The sequence below is a fragment of the Quercus lobata genome, chromosome 11 (assembly GCF_001633185.2).
Source record: "Quercus lobata isolate SW786 chromosome 11, ValleyOak3.0 Primary Assembly, whole genome shotgun sequence".
Classification (NCBI taxonomy): Eukaryota; Viridiplantae; Streptophyta; class Magnoliopsida; order Fagales; family Fagaceae; genus Quercus; species Quercus lobata.
The window spans coordinates 52,433,641-52,452,054 of record NC_044914.1 but is presented as its reverse complement, the minus strand read 5'-3'; the positions used below and the strand labels follow the sequence as shown (position 1 = coordinate 52,452,054).

The following is an 18,414-nucleotide window of genomic DNA, read 5'->3' as shown; positions in this document are numbered from 1 at the left end:
CCATATATCTAAAATTAAAATACATTTACAACAACAAATATAGTAATAAACATATAATTACAACCATAAATTAAGCAATAATAACAAAATAATAATAACAAAAACTAATTTCTTTATAAGCTAAATGCGTCAAACGAGTCAAACAGGTTCACATATTGAACTCAAACACAACCCGTTTATTAAACGAGTCAATCGTGTTAACCAGAATATGACCCGAACCTATTTAATCTCAACCCATGACATGTTTACAAATGGATTAGTCATGTTGTGTTCGCAGGTTATGTCAGATTTTGCCACTCCTACATAAAGTGGGCATGATTTGTGCCATTTCAACACTGCAATAAAATGAATAAATAAATGCTTGAACACATCAATTTGCAAGACTTAGTGTGCATTTAACATTTGATTATAAGCTAATTATTTGCTTATTTTATGTATTATTTGTAAGTCTCATATTACTATTTGTCTTAACTTTATTTCAAATAATCTAAGTTCAGCTTTTAGAAATAAGTTAGTTTTCTATCTTTTATCTCAAATAAAGAATAGTTTTTAACTCTTTGTCTCACATACAAATAAGCTATCGAAAATATAAAAAAATTTCCCAAATGGACACTTATTTTATAAAGTATCCATAACATCACTTAGGTAAAACTCGTGGGGTCAAACATTTTTTTAAGTGGTATCCAAACAATTATAACACATAAGGTCAAAATTGTGCGCTCTTTTTTAAACAGAATTTATAAGTGCAGACCCTTTTAAGGTTGATCTAGCAATATACTTGTTGAATAGAAATTCTTTTCCCACTTGTGTCCTAATTCTACCAATCATAACTTTTTACGTGTAGGATTTTTTTTTTTTTTTTTTTTTTTTTTCATTTCAATCTTTTATTATTTACAAGGAAAGAATAAAAAATAAAGTTCCAATAAAACTTGGCAACACCTCGAATGATGATTCCCTCAAATCAAGCACCCACAAGTACTTAAATTTTGATATGCATACTTCAAGTAAGGACATTGGTTGAGTAGTTTGGAATAATGGTCTGAACTTTGCTCAACTTCTCTAATGATAGGCCAAAAATGAATTGACCCCTTGTGATAAATTAACCAATTAATTTAGCCAAGTGAATTAATTAAGTTAATTAACATGCAAACGCGTGGTAGCTATCGAAAATATAAAAAAAATTTCCCAAATGGACACTTATTTTATGAAGTATCCATAACATCACTTAGGTAAAACTCGTGGGGTCAAACATTTTTTTAAGTGGTATCCAAACAATTATAACACATAAGGTCAAAATTGTGCGTTCTTTTTTAAACAGAATTTATAAGTGCAGACCCTTTTAAGGTTGATCTAGCAATATACTTGTTGAATAGAAATTTTTTTCCCACTTGTGTCCTAATTCTACCAATCATAACTTTTTATGTGTATGATTTTTTTTATTTCAATCTTTTATTATTTACAAGGAAAGAATAAAAAATATGTAATAAATTGTGATTAGTAAAACATAAAGTAGAACAAAGATCTTTATTCCAAAAAAACTTACAAAATGATGTGGTAGGACATGATTGAAACTATTTAAACACTACAATAAATAAATGTTTAAAACACATTTGTAAGATTTATACTATAAAATTTGTAATATTTTAATATCATTCATTCATTATAATTTTTATTTTATTTTGCTTGGAAAAAAAAAGGTGAGAGAAGTTTTATTGGTATCAAAGTTCTCTTTGGAATATAGCATCTAAATCAAGTGGAAGTTCTTCCATCCACACATAGCATAACTCATTCATTAATTACACGTACTATTTAAAACACATGGCGGTCTGAAACATTTTTTTCAAGTGGTAGCCAAGCAATTATAACACATAAGGTCAACATAGAATTTTCATAACAGAATTTATACGTGCATACTCTTTTTTATTTTTTGAGAGAGAGTTTCAACTTATGGCATCCACTCTTGATGATAACTCTTTATCATCAGCAGTAGCGGAACTAGGAATTTATTTTTGGGGGGGCCATATATAAATTTGTGTGTGTGTGTGTGAAATGTAAAATAGTAATATACAATATTTCATAACTCAATTTTTTCCCTTTTATTTGTTGAGATAATTGTTAAAATACTTATGTGTTCATTTTAAAGATGATGAATGTTTAATTATTGTAATTTGTTGACATATGTATTTATGGATTGTATTTTATTTAAATGAAAATTAAGTTTATTTTTAGACTTTCTTAAATATATATGTATATCGAGGAGCCAAAATGATAAGGTTATTTAAAAATTTACAAAATTTTTAGGATATTTTCAAAAAAAAAATTATTTTTTTCAAAAATTTTGGGGGGGCCCAGGCTCCCCTTGGTCATCAAGTGACTCCGCCACTGATCATCAGACCAAGACACTAATCAGTTTTTGGTGTAGGCGAAGATTGAATCCTAGATCTCTTATTCAATCATAAAAAACTTTACCAATTAAGCTAATTAGAATTTATATGTGTAGACTCTTTTAGGTTTGACGGGCAACATAACTACTAAATAGAAATCCTTGGCGAAAACAACATTTTAGTCTCTACATTTTGAGGTTACGGTCAATTTGGTCCCTACATTTTAGTAACAGTCAATTTGGTTCCTGTTATTTTCAACTTGTAGTCAATATAGTCTCTATCGTTAACTCACTAACGGAAAATGCTTACGTGACAAATGGTCTGCCTTGTTGGCGGACATGTGGCTAACATAATAATATAAAATCAATTAATTAAATGTTATAAAAGCCACATCAACATTTTAATAATAAAAGAAATCCATGTCAAACAAAAAAAATTCTGAAAAGATTAATTAAAAGAAAAAAAAAAGAAAATGAAATTTTAAAAGAATCCTCACTTTCTTTTATTTTCTTAAGAATTCTTGCACTTTCTTATTTTCCAAACACAATATGCCCAGCAACACCCAACACCCAGCAACACCACAATATGAAATCAAATCCCAATACCGACATCAGCACTAAATAAGCACTCTAGAATGAATTTAAAATTAAGTTTAATTCTATAAACACTCGTTATTGGGATTTCTTACTCTATTTCTTTCTTTCTGTCTAGGCATTTCTCACTCCAATTCCGAGTCGCTCAATTCGTGCATTTTGTACAAAGCCCAATGAAACAATGGCAGACAAAGCGGTTCAAGTTCAAAACCCAGACTCTATATCTTATCTCGATGAGATCCTCATGGGTCCTCTCGGGTTTAGCATCGATCAACTTATGGTCAAGCTTAATCACTCACTCATTCATAACCCAATTCTTCTTTGCCTTTTTGTCGTTTTCACATTTTCAATTTAATTTTGTTTATGATGTTTAGGAATTGGCTGGCTTAAGCGTAGCTGAATCCATAGTAGAGGTATAGTGTTTGTATTAGGAATATATTAAGGCTTGCAATTGCATTCAAATTGTTTGATGATTAGTCTCTGTGAAAATCCAATTTTGTTTTTGGCCAAACACTCGGTATTGGGATTTGATTTCATATTGTGGTGTTGCTGGGTGTTGGGTGTTGCTGGGTATATTGTGTTTGGAAAATAAGAAAGTGCAAGAATTCTAAAGAAAATAAAAAAAATTGAGGATTCTTTTAAAAATGCTGATGTGGCTTTTATATTATTTAATCAATTGATTTTATATTATTATGTTAGCCACATGTGCGTCAACAAGGTAGACCATTTGTCACTTCCGTTAGTGAGTTAACGGTAGGGACTAAATTGACTACAAGTTGAAAATAACAGGGACCAAATTGACTGCTACTAAAATGTAAAGACCAAATTGACTGTAACCCCAAAATGTAGGGACTAAAATGGTGTTTTCGCCGAAATCATTTGTCTCTTTTTTGTGTGTCAATTTATGCTTCATCAATCGTAACTTTGTATGGTTTTATTTTTATTTTTTAATTTTTTTTTTCTATTCTAATCTTTGATTATTTTATATGGAAAGAAAAAAAAAATGGCGTGATGCAAGGGGAGTCGCGAACACTTTCACAAGTAATGCTCATTATATATATTTATAGTGTGTGCGTGGAATCTGAGTAAGAACCAAGAATTTTGACCTCATTTCCATTGTCACCAAAATATCTTGCACACATTTACATGGTCAGAAACGCATTGTACATGGTCAGAATAGCACTAATTGAATGTTTTTTTTAATATAATTGTCCAGGTTACTTGGCCAAATTATTTAATTCTAGATTTATTATGTTTATAAAATATGCTACAACAAGTCACCAGCACCTTGTTCATGCCACCACTCTCCAAGCATGATGAAAAGCAAATGTGGGACGTTGAAAATATGATACACTGGCAGAATCAATCAACCTTAGCAAGGTGTTAGTTATGGATTTCTATGCAATATGCAATAAAAGAGTTTGATTGATGGACTGAGTCGATTCACATAAAACCAATTAATACTACTACATATATAGTAAAATTGAGTTAATTTATCGTTTGTAATTCATGTATACATTTGAAAAGGATCAAGGCTAGTATAAGTAGTACAAAATGACATTTTATATGATTAAGATGGTGACAAAAATCTTTATTTTGAATAACAATAGAATGACAAAAAAAAGATATATGAAAACAATCTCATTTTGCCTGCGCAAAACCCATAATCGATTCCAAAGTTTAGTATAAAAGAAATAATGACAATCTCAATTTGTTTGTGACTACTTATTGTCGTTATTGTTTTGTATTTAAAGAAATCGATGTGATCAATCAGTCTATGATTGCTTAGAGATAACAGGATATAGTGTTATACACTATTTATATTGCGTATAATCATTTCTTGCTTTGATCTTGAATTGAAAGAACAATAATATTTCACTCAGGGAAATGCTGATGGATACTTTTAAGGTAATGATTAACAATTCATTTTTTTAAAAGTTTTTATGAATTGTTAATTATTACCATAAGAGCACTCATTAGTATGATCCTTTAACTTGTTCAACAAATAGTATAAAAAATAAATAAAAAGATAATATATAGTAGTAATAAATATGGTAAAGTACAAGTTGTTCTAATAGTTTGAACTTTGAACACAAGGCATGCTACCTTACTACCTATACATATTAATAGACTTAATATCTAACAACTAACTTCTCAGAAAGTCTTAAAGGTTCCATTAATGAAGACTGCGTACAAAGCTTTGATATTCCACCCATCAATTCAATAAAGTAGATCACAGAAAATGGAGCTGAACCAAGAAAATGCTAGAAGAAAGCAGTTGGAAGCCATAGCAAGAAGAAATGGTGGAAGTGTTGTTTCACATATTGAGGAAAATGGGGCTGTGAAGATGAAGATTGTTGTGAGAAAGGAAGACTTAAACCAAATGTTACACATGATTAGAGGTGGCAAGAACAATGCTCATCACCAACCATCAAACATGGTGTCATTATCAGCAGCAGAACATCAGCTAAAATCTTTGTCAAAGAAGCATCAATTTAGAGCCAATATTGCAGTGAAGCAAAGCTTTCGGAGTTCTTGGAGTCCTGCACTACAAACCATTCCTGAAGAGCGTTAAGTTTACCCTTTTTCTTTTTCTTTTTATGTTGTTGTACTGCAATAGGTAATTAATCAAGTTTGAATAGAAATTTAAAGCAATTTCAAACATGAGCCAGCTATAGACTATAATAACTAATATATGTTTTTTTCTCATCCATATATGTCTTCTTTTTTCTCTTTTTTATTTGTGGTGATTAACTTTTGGTCATATTGTTTTCCTATTTGTAGGTAGAAAAAACCTTTCTTTTGATTAGAATGATACCTATCGATCTTAATAACTAGACCAAGGAACTGAAATTTTTTTTATTGAAAAGCTTGCTTGATTAAGAATTTCAATTATTTCTCCCATTATGATAAATTTTGGCAACATGTCATTAGATGTGACAAGAGAAATAAAACGTAGAGTAGAAGAAAAAGATGGTAACTAACTTAAATTTTTTTTTTTTTATTTTTTTTTTTTAAGTTCTATTGTAGCCTGTAGGTAGCTTTTTAGAATACCTCTTTACCTCACAAATCTTGGATGAGTATAATTCTCGAGTCTCACACACACCAAATAATTATAGAAATGAAACTCTAAAAAGTGGCCTCACGGTATTCTCTGTAGGTTATCCTGTACTTGAATCAAATTTGCTTTGGATGGTTTAATAAGCTTGCTTTATACTCTAATGGAATAAATTTGATTTGTAAGAAAAGATGGTTTCATGGACTTGTAGAGTTGTGCTTGCTTCATTCTCTTTCATTTTTTTATTTATTGGAAAATACATAAAAAGGCCAAATTTTATATCTTATTTTATAATAGGTTTCAAGTTTTTAATTTTGAAAATTAAAACCTTAAGCTTATGAAACTATTTCAATTTGAAATTCATTTCCATTTCTGTTATTCTAAGGAGTAGTGAGGCAGAAAAAAACTAAAAATTGTTGATGAGACTTGGTATTCCAGTTAGGTAATTAGCTTCCATTTTCTGTCAATCACTTTCCATTCAATAACAGCCAAATTCATTATAAAAAGGCATAGGTGAAACGTAGAGTTTAATCAGTAGTTTTTCACTTTTCTCTACTCCGTTACTTTCTAGAATAAAATAAATTAATATCATAGCTGGACAAAGTTTTCAATTGAAAACGATTTTAAATCTCAATAAGATCTTTCAGTTATAAAAACCTTAAATAATATTTTTAACTAACCATGATATCGTGCAAATCAGTAACACATCGATGAAAAAGAGCAAAAATGATAGAAATGTGAATCTAAGTAACTATATAAATATATTTTAAAAATTAAAAATTAAAAACTTGAAATATATTGGTAAATTGAAATTTATTTATAAAAAAAGGCAAGATATGTCATATCAATATATATTAAAATAGCAATTAGTGTAAATAAATATTGAATTATAAAAAAAAATTGCTTTTATGACTTTGATTAAATTATAATTTGATGAAATATCTATTTCACTAGATATTATGAAATCTTTAATAGTTTTAGTCTTTAAAATATTTGCTTTAATTTGACCATTTGCTTAAAAAAGTATCAAGCACATTCCATGACATTTGATGACATATTCTTAATCGAATATTCGTAAATCGTTAATATTTTTAAATTATCTTATTAACAAGTGTCCTAATTAATGAAAAAAGTTAAAGTATTTTTATTATTCTATCACATAGTTTTCATTATTTAAATAAATAAAGTCAAATTGTACATATATTCTGAGAAACGTCAACACGACTAATTTGACTTTATGCACATGTTCCCCTAAATCATTAATAAGCATATTTTTTCTGGAAGGAGAAAAAAGAGTATTATAATTTATAATCAATTAATCATTTAATATTCTATTATTTTTGTACTTAAGACAACCAATAACAAATCCCTTTAAAACAAATCTGTTTTAAAAGTATTTAAAATATTCCATCGGAATCTGATCGAATATTTAGAAATCATCAATATTTTTAAAAAAAACTTTGTCAAAAATTGTCGTAATGACATAAGTTAAGGTACTTTATTTATTCTATCACATCTTTTTTATCATTTGAAAAAAAAAAAAAAATTAATGCACACATATGTTGAGAAAAATACACACTAATTTGACTCTATGCAAGGTGTTCCACTAATCAGTAACGAGCATATTTTTTTCTTGAAGGAAAAAAAAAAGTGTATTTTAGTTTATAATCAAACACTTATTATTCTATTATTTGTGCACTTAAGACACTCAATAACAAAACCCTTTAATACAAATCTTGCTTTAATCACCATGTTAACTAAATATTCAAACACATTGCAATTCATAATTATTATTTTTTTCCAGCAGAAAAATATATTGATGTTCCTTTAACCCTTTTAATAATCAAAATCTTGCTTTTAACCACTTGGTTACCTAACATCCAAACACATTTGCATACTTTAGCCCTCATGTATTCGCTCCAATAATATGTTATTCCAGTGTCAATAAGTTTAGTAACACGATTGTTGATGTGGTTTATTATGAATACTGCATAATAAAAATAATTTTAGTAATAAATTAATGTGAAACCAATGTTACAATAGGATGAGTACAATTTTTTCCATTCATGTGAAGACTGCCACATTGTTGCAAAGAAGATTTCAGAGATCACTAGAAGAGAAAAATAGTGGGGGATTCAAAGGTCTTTCACCACTCCAGAGATGGGCATTTTCTCATGTAGGGATTATTGGTAACCCCAGTTTCTAGGAACACTAGGAAAATTGTAAAACAGACCTGGCTTGATATGTTGTATTAGCACAAAGTGGCAAAGAGTCTACCCGACAACGTATACCTAAAGAAAGTCAATACATTTAATGATCAAACGAGAAATAATTGCATGCGAAGTTTATTCAACTCTCATGACATTGACTTATGCAACTTTGCTAGTTTCCTCAGATTAGTCAGATATGCAGGCAGCATGATAGACTAGCTAACTTGATTGAAACCTTTTTTTTTTTTTTTGATATCGACTTGATTGAAACATTGAACAAGCCAAATGCTGAATTAAAGAACCTATTTTCAAAGTGGTTTCTATGCAAATTCATTGATAGCAAGGAGGACATAGCCAATAGAAGTATTTCACAATATTTGAAAGTAGAATGGTTGCTGTATGAAAGCAGAATAACTGTTAAGGAGATATATTTAACGAGGATTAAAGGCCACTCTACTACTTTTGAGGTTAGTTCCTTTAATTACGGAAAATTATTAGGTACTCTTGGAATACCATAAATACATATTTCTTTTTCTCACATGAATGATCAGTCCCACTATGAATTTAATTAGTAGGATCCACCATTCATGTGAGAGGAGAGAGTATGCATTTATGGTACTCCGAGAGTACAAAATAATTTCCTTTCAACTATTGGGGTCCACTTCAATGAGTTCAATCCCCACCCCTAAACTTTAAAATCTACCAATGCCCCCCATCGTTTCTTAATTAATACGTTAATTAAATTTAAGAATTTTGTAACGACAATGTGTGATTTTCTAATTTCCAATACTTATGGGGGACATTGCTTAATTTTAAAGTTTAAGTGAGTCGAGGACTAACTTATATACCTAACCCCCCACACACACAACAAAAAAGACAAATAAAAGTAGGAGTTAATTGAATTCTCCCCTAATTAGAACATCCACATTGGTGGAGCCAAAAATTTAGCTATTTAGCACTTATAAAAATTACTTTATCTATTTTATCTCTCCACTTTACAATACACCCAACATCAATGAATCTATATTTTTAACTATTTGATTAAAATCATTAAAATAAAATAAAAAAATATCCACCAAAACAACCTTTCATCCACCCACAATCACCTCCACCACCACTCCACCAACAACAACCTCCATGTGGTAACTACAGCCCACGGCAAGGGAAAAAAATTCAAACTACCACCAACACAGTCACAACCAAACCCACAAACAAAATAAAAAACCAAACCACCACCATAGCCACCAATCCACCACCACAACCACCATCACAACCATAGCCACCAAACCCATAGAAAAAAGAAAATCAAAGAACCAAACCACCACCATAGCCACCAAACCCATAGGAAAAAAAAAAAATCAAACACCGTACCACCACCATAGCCACCACAACCAGTCAACCACCATCACCACCACCACAACTATCAAACCCACAGGAATAAATAAATAAATAAATCAAAAAAAAAAATCAAACACCATTCCACCACCATAGCCACCAAACCCATATGAACACACACACACACAAAAAAAACCCAATCACAACCAACACACCCAAATTCTAATTTGAGCAAAGAGAAAAGAGATGGATTCAAAGGTGGTGGCAAGGGCGTGACCTGGTCTGAGATGAGAAAGGGGGATGAGAGAGAGGAGCTGAGCTGAAAGGAAAATAAAAATAAAAATAAAATAAAAAGAGAGCAAACGAATAAAAAAATATTAAAACAAATAGCTACTTACTACAGTAAACAAGTACTGTAGCATGTAGCTAAATTTTTTTAGCTATGGCACCACTAATGTAGCACAATATTTTTAGCTTGGCAAAATAACATTATAGCAATATGCCTCCACCAATAATAATGCTCTTAGGGTACACTTCAATGACCCCTAAACTTTAAAATAGACCAATGTCCCCCTTAAGTATTAAAAATCAAGTTTCTCCTGCCCATTACTAAATTCCATGAAAATTCAACTTTTGTTACAACTTGTTTAAGTAGAAAGTCATGAACGGTAAAGTAAAAGTGGAAGTAGGTTCACAATTTCACCACTCGCAACTTGCCACATGAGCAAGTTGTGTTCTTAGCATTATTTCAATTTTATTAACACCACAACCGGTTGACAGTGACTCACTTAATGCAATTCGGTTGGGCCTTCTTTTCTATTATACCTCATCCACGTCAATATGGTTTTGGGCCTCACTTCTTTTTTTATTAAGTTGGGTTGATAATCGACCTGGCCCACCAAGCATTCAACTTGTGAATTGTTCAGCCTGTACACGTGAATAGCCTTTATTTTCCATAAAACAAAGATAATATATAATAAGTCACAATATAATATAAAAATAAGGTTAACTATGCAAATATAATAATACTTTATTAAATATATTTAATGCACATCAGTTGTCATCTCAATTCCTAAAGAGAAAGAATAATTAGCAAAAATTTGACAACAACCATTAAAATAATCTTTCATTAGCTTTTGTCACAGAGTCTGAATTTGGATCCTTATCAATATATCATTAGCCTACATAATATATTTTCACATGACTTGAGAACATGGTTTTAAAAACCGAATTGGGCCAAAATTAAGGGAGTCAATTTTATACCGTACCGGTCGGTACTGTCGAAATATACCATATTGGTAAGTAAATCGGTACATTTAACCTCCCTGTTTCGTACAGGAAAAAATATCGGCCGTACTAACCAATTTCGGACAATACCGACCGGTACTGGACATACTAGCCAATATAGAAAAAAGTTTTTATTTTTTTATTTTTTTTTAAGTTTTGTAATTTTTGAATTTTTGTTAAGACAGAATGATAACTTATTTGCATTAACTTATTAGTATTATTTGTTTTCTTAGTATACAATGGTAACTTTTAAGCTTTCTATTTTTTATATTGTGTTTTTTTTTTTTTTCTTTTAATTGATACTAAAGTCTAAAACACCATGAATAATTAGTTCTAAATTGAGGAAATGTTTTATGGTAAACTTTTATATTTTTATAATACACACACACAACACACACACACACACACACACACACACACACACATATATATATATATATATATTTATATATTTATTTATAAATATAAAAAATAGCGGTAAACCCGAAACGGTACACCGGTATTGACTGGTATCCGAAATATGTCGTACCGCTGACCAAACCGGTACAGCCTCCGGTACGGTATTGACTCCCTTGGCCAAAACCAAATTTGCCTTTGGTTTTCAATTTTGATTAGTTTTGGGCATTTTTACCGGACCAGACTAGTACTCGGTTCCTTGTTAAACTGGTCTAGTATGTCTGGTTTGGTTTTTAAAACCCTGCTTAAGAATGGATTTCTGTTTCAAAATTTGTATTATTATAATTTTTGATAATCAAATTTTTATTATTATAATGTGTGTATTATGTAGTTTCATAATCATAATACATTTAAAAGTTTTTATGTTACCTTATTTTTAGTTTTAACCACTCTTTTGCTATATAGAAAGCTACACTTGTTATGTTATTGAGTTAGAATATGTGCTTATAGCTCTCTAAATTACTATGAAGATTTGAAAAGACTACTTTAATTTGAAGTGTACTTGAAACTAAGGCTTATATGGTCATCTACTGATGGCTTTTATTTATACACTTCAAAAAAAAAAAACATTTATACACTTAAGTGGCAACAACTATCCTATATATTTGTCAATACACACACACACACACACACATATATATATATATAACTTGTATCTATGGTTTTAAAAACTGAACCAAATCAACCGGTTCGATCGGTTCAATTGAGAACCAAGTACCAGTCCAATTCGATAAAAATTCCCAAAACCGGTCAAAATTGATCAAAAATTGGAAATCAAAGGCAAATTTGATTTTGTTCCTTGTTCATTTTTCAAAACCATGCTTATGTCAATAAAGCCTAGATGTGAAAAGAGTAAGGTCAATGACCTAAAGCAAGTCTAGGCCCGACAACAACTACATATTGAGTATGGCATGACATGAGCTAAAACCTTAAAACCTTTTAATAAACGAAAAAAACTAGTGCAATTTCAAAGAAAAAGATCAATGAACTTTCACCAATTGACTTAATTAGTTGCCTTCTAGGAGAAGGTAAAATTTTAATGATATTAAAAAATATATTATAAAACTGCCAACTTTGCTCTATAAAGTACTGTGAACTTTATTCAGCAAAAAAATAAAAAGGAAAAGAAAAGTACTGTGAACTTTTGAGGAACATTCTCTTGTAACGTGCACCATGTTCCATGACTTTAGCACTGGCCCATCTTGTACTGTTTTACACGCGCAGTCTAGCGTCCGGGCTTGACACTTATGGAAAGTATTTGGCCCTTTGGAGTCCTTGTCATAGATGGATTGGTCTTATAATAATTAAACTCACAGCATTAAATTTTTTTGCCAATTTCCAATGCCAACCTTGTTCACCAGCCATTCTCCATGGCAAAAGTTGGAAATTCCAATGTTTGAATATGATGTAAATTTGTGGACAGCTGTCTCTGCAATATTTTTATATTAAAATTTAGATGATTAGTTTTTATTTATTTTAATTTGAGCTCACTTCTCAGATTATTTTTTCATTAGTAATAATAACAACTTATGACTTAAAAATTTATTGTAAAAATATTGTCCAAATTGCTCAAAATTGTCACTTAAACTTTCTTTTTTAGTTTTTTTTAATAAGAAATGATATGTTCATAACATTTTCATAATATTTTTACAACAAATTCTAAGTGGAAGGTTGTTATTGTTGGGGTAAAAAAGTAATCTTAGTGTTATGTTCAAATTTGAACCTATAACAACTAACCACTTATAATTTGTTGTAAAAATATTGTGGACGTAACATCTCTCTTTTTTAATAGAAAATCATCATCTATAACCAACTGGATTAATTATAGCAGTTAAGTAGATAAGCTAAGTCTATAAGTATTTAGAGAAAACATGGTATCAGAAGAAAATGACAACTAAAATTCTGCCCACTTATATCTAAGAAATTTTTCAAAAAAAAAAAAAACAAGTACAGCTGTACATCAACAACAACAAAAAACAAAATCCTTAACATACTAATTAGAGTCCATCTTAAGAAGAATACTGTTTCATTTTCATTTGTCTTTTGATAAAAAAAGAAAAAAAAAGAAGAAGAAGAAAGATTAAATTGATATTTCACATATATTTCAATTAGAGAATGATTGTATAACTTTCTCAAAAAAAAAAAGAAGAGAATGATTGTATAAGATTTTTATTTTATTTTATTAAAAGAATGTTTTTCTCATTTGTGAAAAACATACTTAACATGCTTGAGATGGAATGAAATGTGCTTTAAAGATATTAGTATTATAAAAGAAAATATACATTAAAGAAGTCTTTTATTCTATTCATTTCCCTTTCTCTCTTTTTCCATCTTTTAAAGAGATTGCGTCTTTACTAAACAAAAGAAGATTTAGAATACAATTGGGATTATTGAAATTTCTTAACATTTGATCATAATTTATAAACAAATTTGAGTTTCACATGAATAAAGGATGATTCTCATTGCTATGCCAATCTTATAAAAAATAAAAAATAAAAATAAAAATAAAAATAAAAATCACCACTAACACATATTGTTAACCAACTTTCAATCACGCCATAAATTACTTTACCTATTCTTCTAAAATCCTGCATCAATTTCACATTGTATTGAGCATTGACCCAATCGAGGCAATACTTATCTAATTCTTCTTCTTCCAAAAAAAACCACTTCATGTGCAAGCCAATGAACAAACCACACAGCAACAAAAATTATGATAAATAAAAGTAAAAAAATATCTCCAGATTATTATTATAATAAATGAAAAAACACAATCCATTGCCACGAATCATATTCTCAATATATTTAATCATATTTATAAATAGTGAAAACAACCTTTAATCCTTTATTATAAACAAATGTGTTTGGCTTATATCTAATATTCTAATTATTTTAACAAAACATGAAAACGACATGTGCATGGAAGATCATAACGGCATTTTTAACGTGTTACATTTTTCACTCACAAAAGTTTAAATTTTGCTTCCAAATTCTAAATATAGAATCCACTTTTATATACTCCATAAAAAAGAAGATATAAGATATACCGGGTGTACTGAATAATTTCAGTGTTTTACATCACTTTTCAGTGTTTTACATCACTGCCCAAACAGCTTTGGTATATACAAATCATCCACCAAAAAAAAAAAAAATAATAATAATAAATCAATTTACAAAATTCGAAAAAATTAGAATTCCTATCTGCCAGTCAAACCTGTGAAATTACAAAAATACCCCTGAAAAACCATTTAGTCAACTTTCTCATCATCAACATCATCGTCGTCCTCATCCTCCTCATCGTACTCCTCCTCCACAACCACAACACTCCTCCTTCGCTCCCAAAAAAACAAATCCTTAACCGTCGCGAAAACGACGTCGTTAATCCACGAAAAGCAACCGAAAAACCCGCCCCCGCAACTGTCGGCACCACAGCCGCCGCAGCACGTGCACTTGTCTTTCAACCTTCCGAAAATGCCCTTTCGCCGAACCTCCTGAGGCGTGGACATGGGCTGGAGATAAGCCAAAGCCGCGTGTTTGACTAGCGGGTTCTTGATTGGGATCTCGTCGTACCAGCTCGAGTTCATCATCATCATCATCGCCGGAGTTATGGCGGACGGCGGCGATGACGAGGACGACGACGCCGGTAACAGGTCCTTGAGGCTCGTGTACGTGACTGACGGTATGGTTATCATTTCTATGTCCGAGTCTGGCAAGTCCGCGGAGTTGAAACCGTTGTGCAAGAGAAAACTTGGGGAATGGGAATGAGACTGAGAGACTGAGTGATAGGAGTTAGTGTTAGTGTGAGGTTTTATTGGGAATTCAAGTCTTGGGTTTTTGTGATTTGGATCCTTATTTATAGCTATAGGGGTTTCCATAGAAGTAGATTTTCCTAGAGAGATTCGGAAAAAAAAAAAAAAAAACTAGTTGTAGTAGAAGTAGGATTTTCTTTTTTTGTTTGTGTGTTTGGTAATTGGGTTTTTGTTTTTTTGGTTCTCTGAGATTTCCTTGCAGAGATAGGAATAATAATGAGAGCAAATTCCAAGTACTAGAGAGAATCGGAAAACTGGTTGTAGTAGAACTGTAGAAGTAAAAGATTTTCTTTCCTTTGTGTGTATGGTAATTGGGTTTTTGTTTTTTGTTTTTTTGTTTTTTGGGTCTTTGAGATTTCCTTGCAGAGACAGGAATAATGAGAGTGAATTTTGGTTTTTCAGAGACTAGATTGATTTGGAAGGGGAGAGTGAATGGGTGTTCACGCGCCTTAATTTTGTTGTTAGCCAAACAATAATGTCTTGTTAGATTTTGAGCTGCAGTACGATTAGAGGTTCACCCTAGTCTAATGACAAAAATATGGTGTATTTGTAGCTTGTCAAAAGTTGTCTTAGTACTAGTATCGTGTGAAAGTGACTTAATACCGGTCATAACTTGTTACTTTAACAAATTATAAGGCAAAAAAGAAAAAGAAAAAAAACAAACAGTTGTAATATCTCAGAGAATCTAATTGTGAAATAGATTAGTATACATGTATCTGTTTATTTGTTAGATAACAGTATCTGTTTATTTGAAAGTAACGAGATACCAATTCACATTTAAGTAGTGTCAGTAACTATCTATGTGAAACTAATTTGGCACTGATCATAACTTGTTATCTTAATAAGTTGTAAAAATAATTATGTCTCTAACGCATCTCTAATATTAGTCAGAGATAGTATTTGTGAAGTGGGTGGATGTAGACTAACATATTAATATATTATACATATTTGTTAGATGAGATTAAAAAAAAAAATCTATGTCTATTTGTTTATTGTAATGAGATGCCACTTCACATGAAAAAAGAGACGATGCTATGAAGCGTACGTGTGTATTTGTAAATATATTTGTAATTTAATAAATTTTCTTTGTTGAGGAAATTGTAATTTAATAAACTATATTCTTAAAATATGACGTAAATTAACAATTGTGCATTTGCAAGTTTTGAAAGAAAAAAAAAATGAAATTGTAGTGTAAAGCATGTGATATTAGAGTGTCATTGTGTCAGCTCAATGCCAGCAAGCAGATCTTGCCACCTAAGTGGGTAGTCAGCAAGAAAAGTTCATGATTACATGTTAAATTTGATCATACTATTTGCATAATATTCTATTTCACTATATGCATGATCAACCTTCTTACTTCTTCAGTTCTTCTATCTCCCAAAAAAAAAAAAAAAAAAAAAACCCTTCCTTCTTAGTAATAACAATTACATGATGGGTTTCCAAAACAACTCTTTTGTTATGCAGTGGCATTGACATGGCAAGATTATATGTATGCTAGGTTTCTATTGGATTTCGCATGAGTGTTTTTTATTTATTTAGTTTGTGTACTTTTTTATATATAAATATGATAAAACTTAAATTTATGGCATCCGTTTTATAATATTTGACAATAAAGAATTTTATTTTTTTTAATATGTCAATAGTGAAAGAGGAGGGTAAAGGTTCAAACTACAAATATGAGGTTTTACGAAAGATATCATTATTACCGAACTATTAGTAAATTAATTATATTCTAGTGGATGCATATATTCTTATTAATTATATATTTACAAATGAATTTTTTTTTTTTTTTATATATATATAGAATAAAAGGCAAAAGTTTGTTTGTGCCTTTGTGGCAATGCAAATTATACCCCCACAAATCATCCAGCTGTACTACAATTTACAAAGTTCAAACTAGTGCAATTTTTGTTTATTATGACTTAATGCAACTCTAATCTATATATGGTAATTTTGTTTTTTGAGACGGGTCTATATATGGTAATATAGCAGTACTAAGCACTAGCATAAGTCTTATGATAAGCACGAACGCACTCTTTTTTTTTTTTTTGGTTAAAAACTCAAACGCACCTCAATTAAAGGACTTTCTAAGGTCTGTTTGGATACAACTTATTTTTGCTGAAATCGAAAATTAAAAACTGAAAATATTATAGCAAAACAATTTTTAAATGTGTGAATAGTACCATGAGACAAATTTTTAATATTTTTTCTGAATAAAGTGGTTGTTGGTCTCAAGAACAGTGCTGCTACAATATGTGAACAATGATAATTGTCTCTAAAAGCTGGAAACGCATGAAAAAAAAAAAAAAAAAATAAAAATAAAAATAAAAAACACGCAAATGCCAATTGCAACATAATTCCTATCCAAACACTCACCTAGTGTGCCAAAGCTCAGATTGAGTCATTGAGATTTGATGTAATAGCTCTAGTTCTTATATTGTGCAATTGCATTTCAAGTTTCAATAAGTGAGATTAAAAGTAAACAAGTTCATTTTTAAACTCAACATTTAGATCAAAATTTTTTCCTTTTTTTTTATTTTTTTTTTTATTTTTGCCCTTTCAGCTATCACTTACGTCAATATTATATGGTATTTTCACGTCAAATCCAATCAATATTTATTGTGCCCAACCCAAGGGCCATTAATTGCAACTCATCCCGTCTTAACAAAAAACTTGAGAAAGGCGACCTAGGCAAAAATCTCGTCAACTAACCATTGAGCCTTTTAAGCCATGATAAGATCAATCGGATCACAGGGATTTATTAGATGAAGAGAGAAGAAGACAGATATAAAAGGATTCCTTCTCTTCAGAAGGAAAGAGAAAGCAAAACAAGGGCGATGAAATAGAATATAAAATATGCTTTCTTATTATCTTTGCTAACTTAACCATCAAAATTACTCTAATCGTCCTCAATGGGGCGATCTTTGACTTCCCTATGGGTTTTCTTGTAGTTCAAGAATGTTGATTAAAGATGGTGGTGCTTAAGACATAGCAACTTTCTTTCATGCTTTTGATCATTTTACCCATCAAATTTACCCATTTAACATAAATAATGTTTATTATTTATGTTTAGGCTAAGGACCAGTATTCAGTAGTACTGGATCCGTTAAGATGATGACATATGTTCACTTTTAGACACATGTTACCATCTAATTGAGTCCAATGCACTGTATACACTGGACCTAAACTAAGTCCATTTTTTAAAAAGCACGTTTGTTTCTTAAAATTGTGCTTTTTGGCAAAAAAAAAAAAAAAAAAAAACTTTTTGTTGTTGCCACTCAC

At 30.3% G+C, this 18,414-nt stretch overlaps 1 protein-coding gene across 1 annotated transcript; it reads right to left on the bottom strand.

Moving 5' to 3' along the window:
* Positions 1-14,376: 14,376 nt before the first annotated feature.
* On the bottom strand, positions 14,377-15,637 carry LOC115969444. Its single transcript, XM_031089104.1, has one exon. It carries the CDS (start codon positions 15,196-15,198, stop codon positions 14,572-14,574), a length of 627 nt encoding a protein of 208 aa, XP_030944964.1. The 5' UTR covers positions 15,199-15,637; the 3' UTR covers positions 14,377-14,571.
* Positions 15,638-18,414: the final 2,777 nt, after the last annotated feature.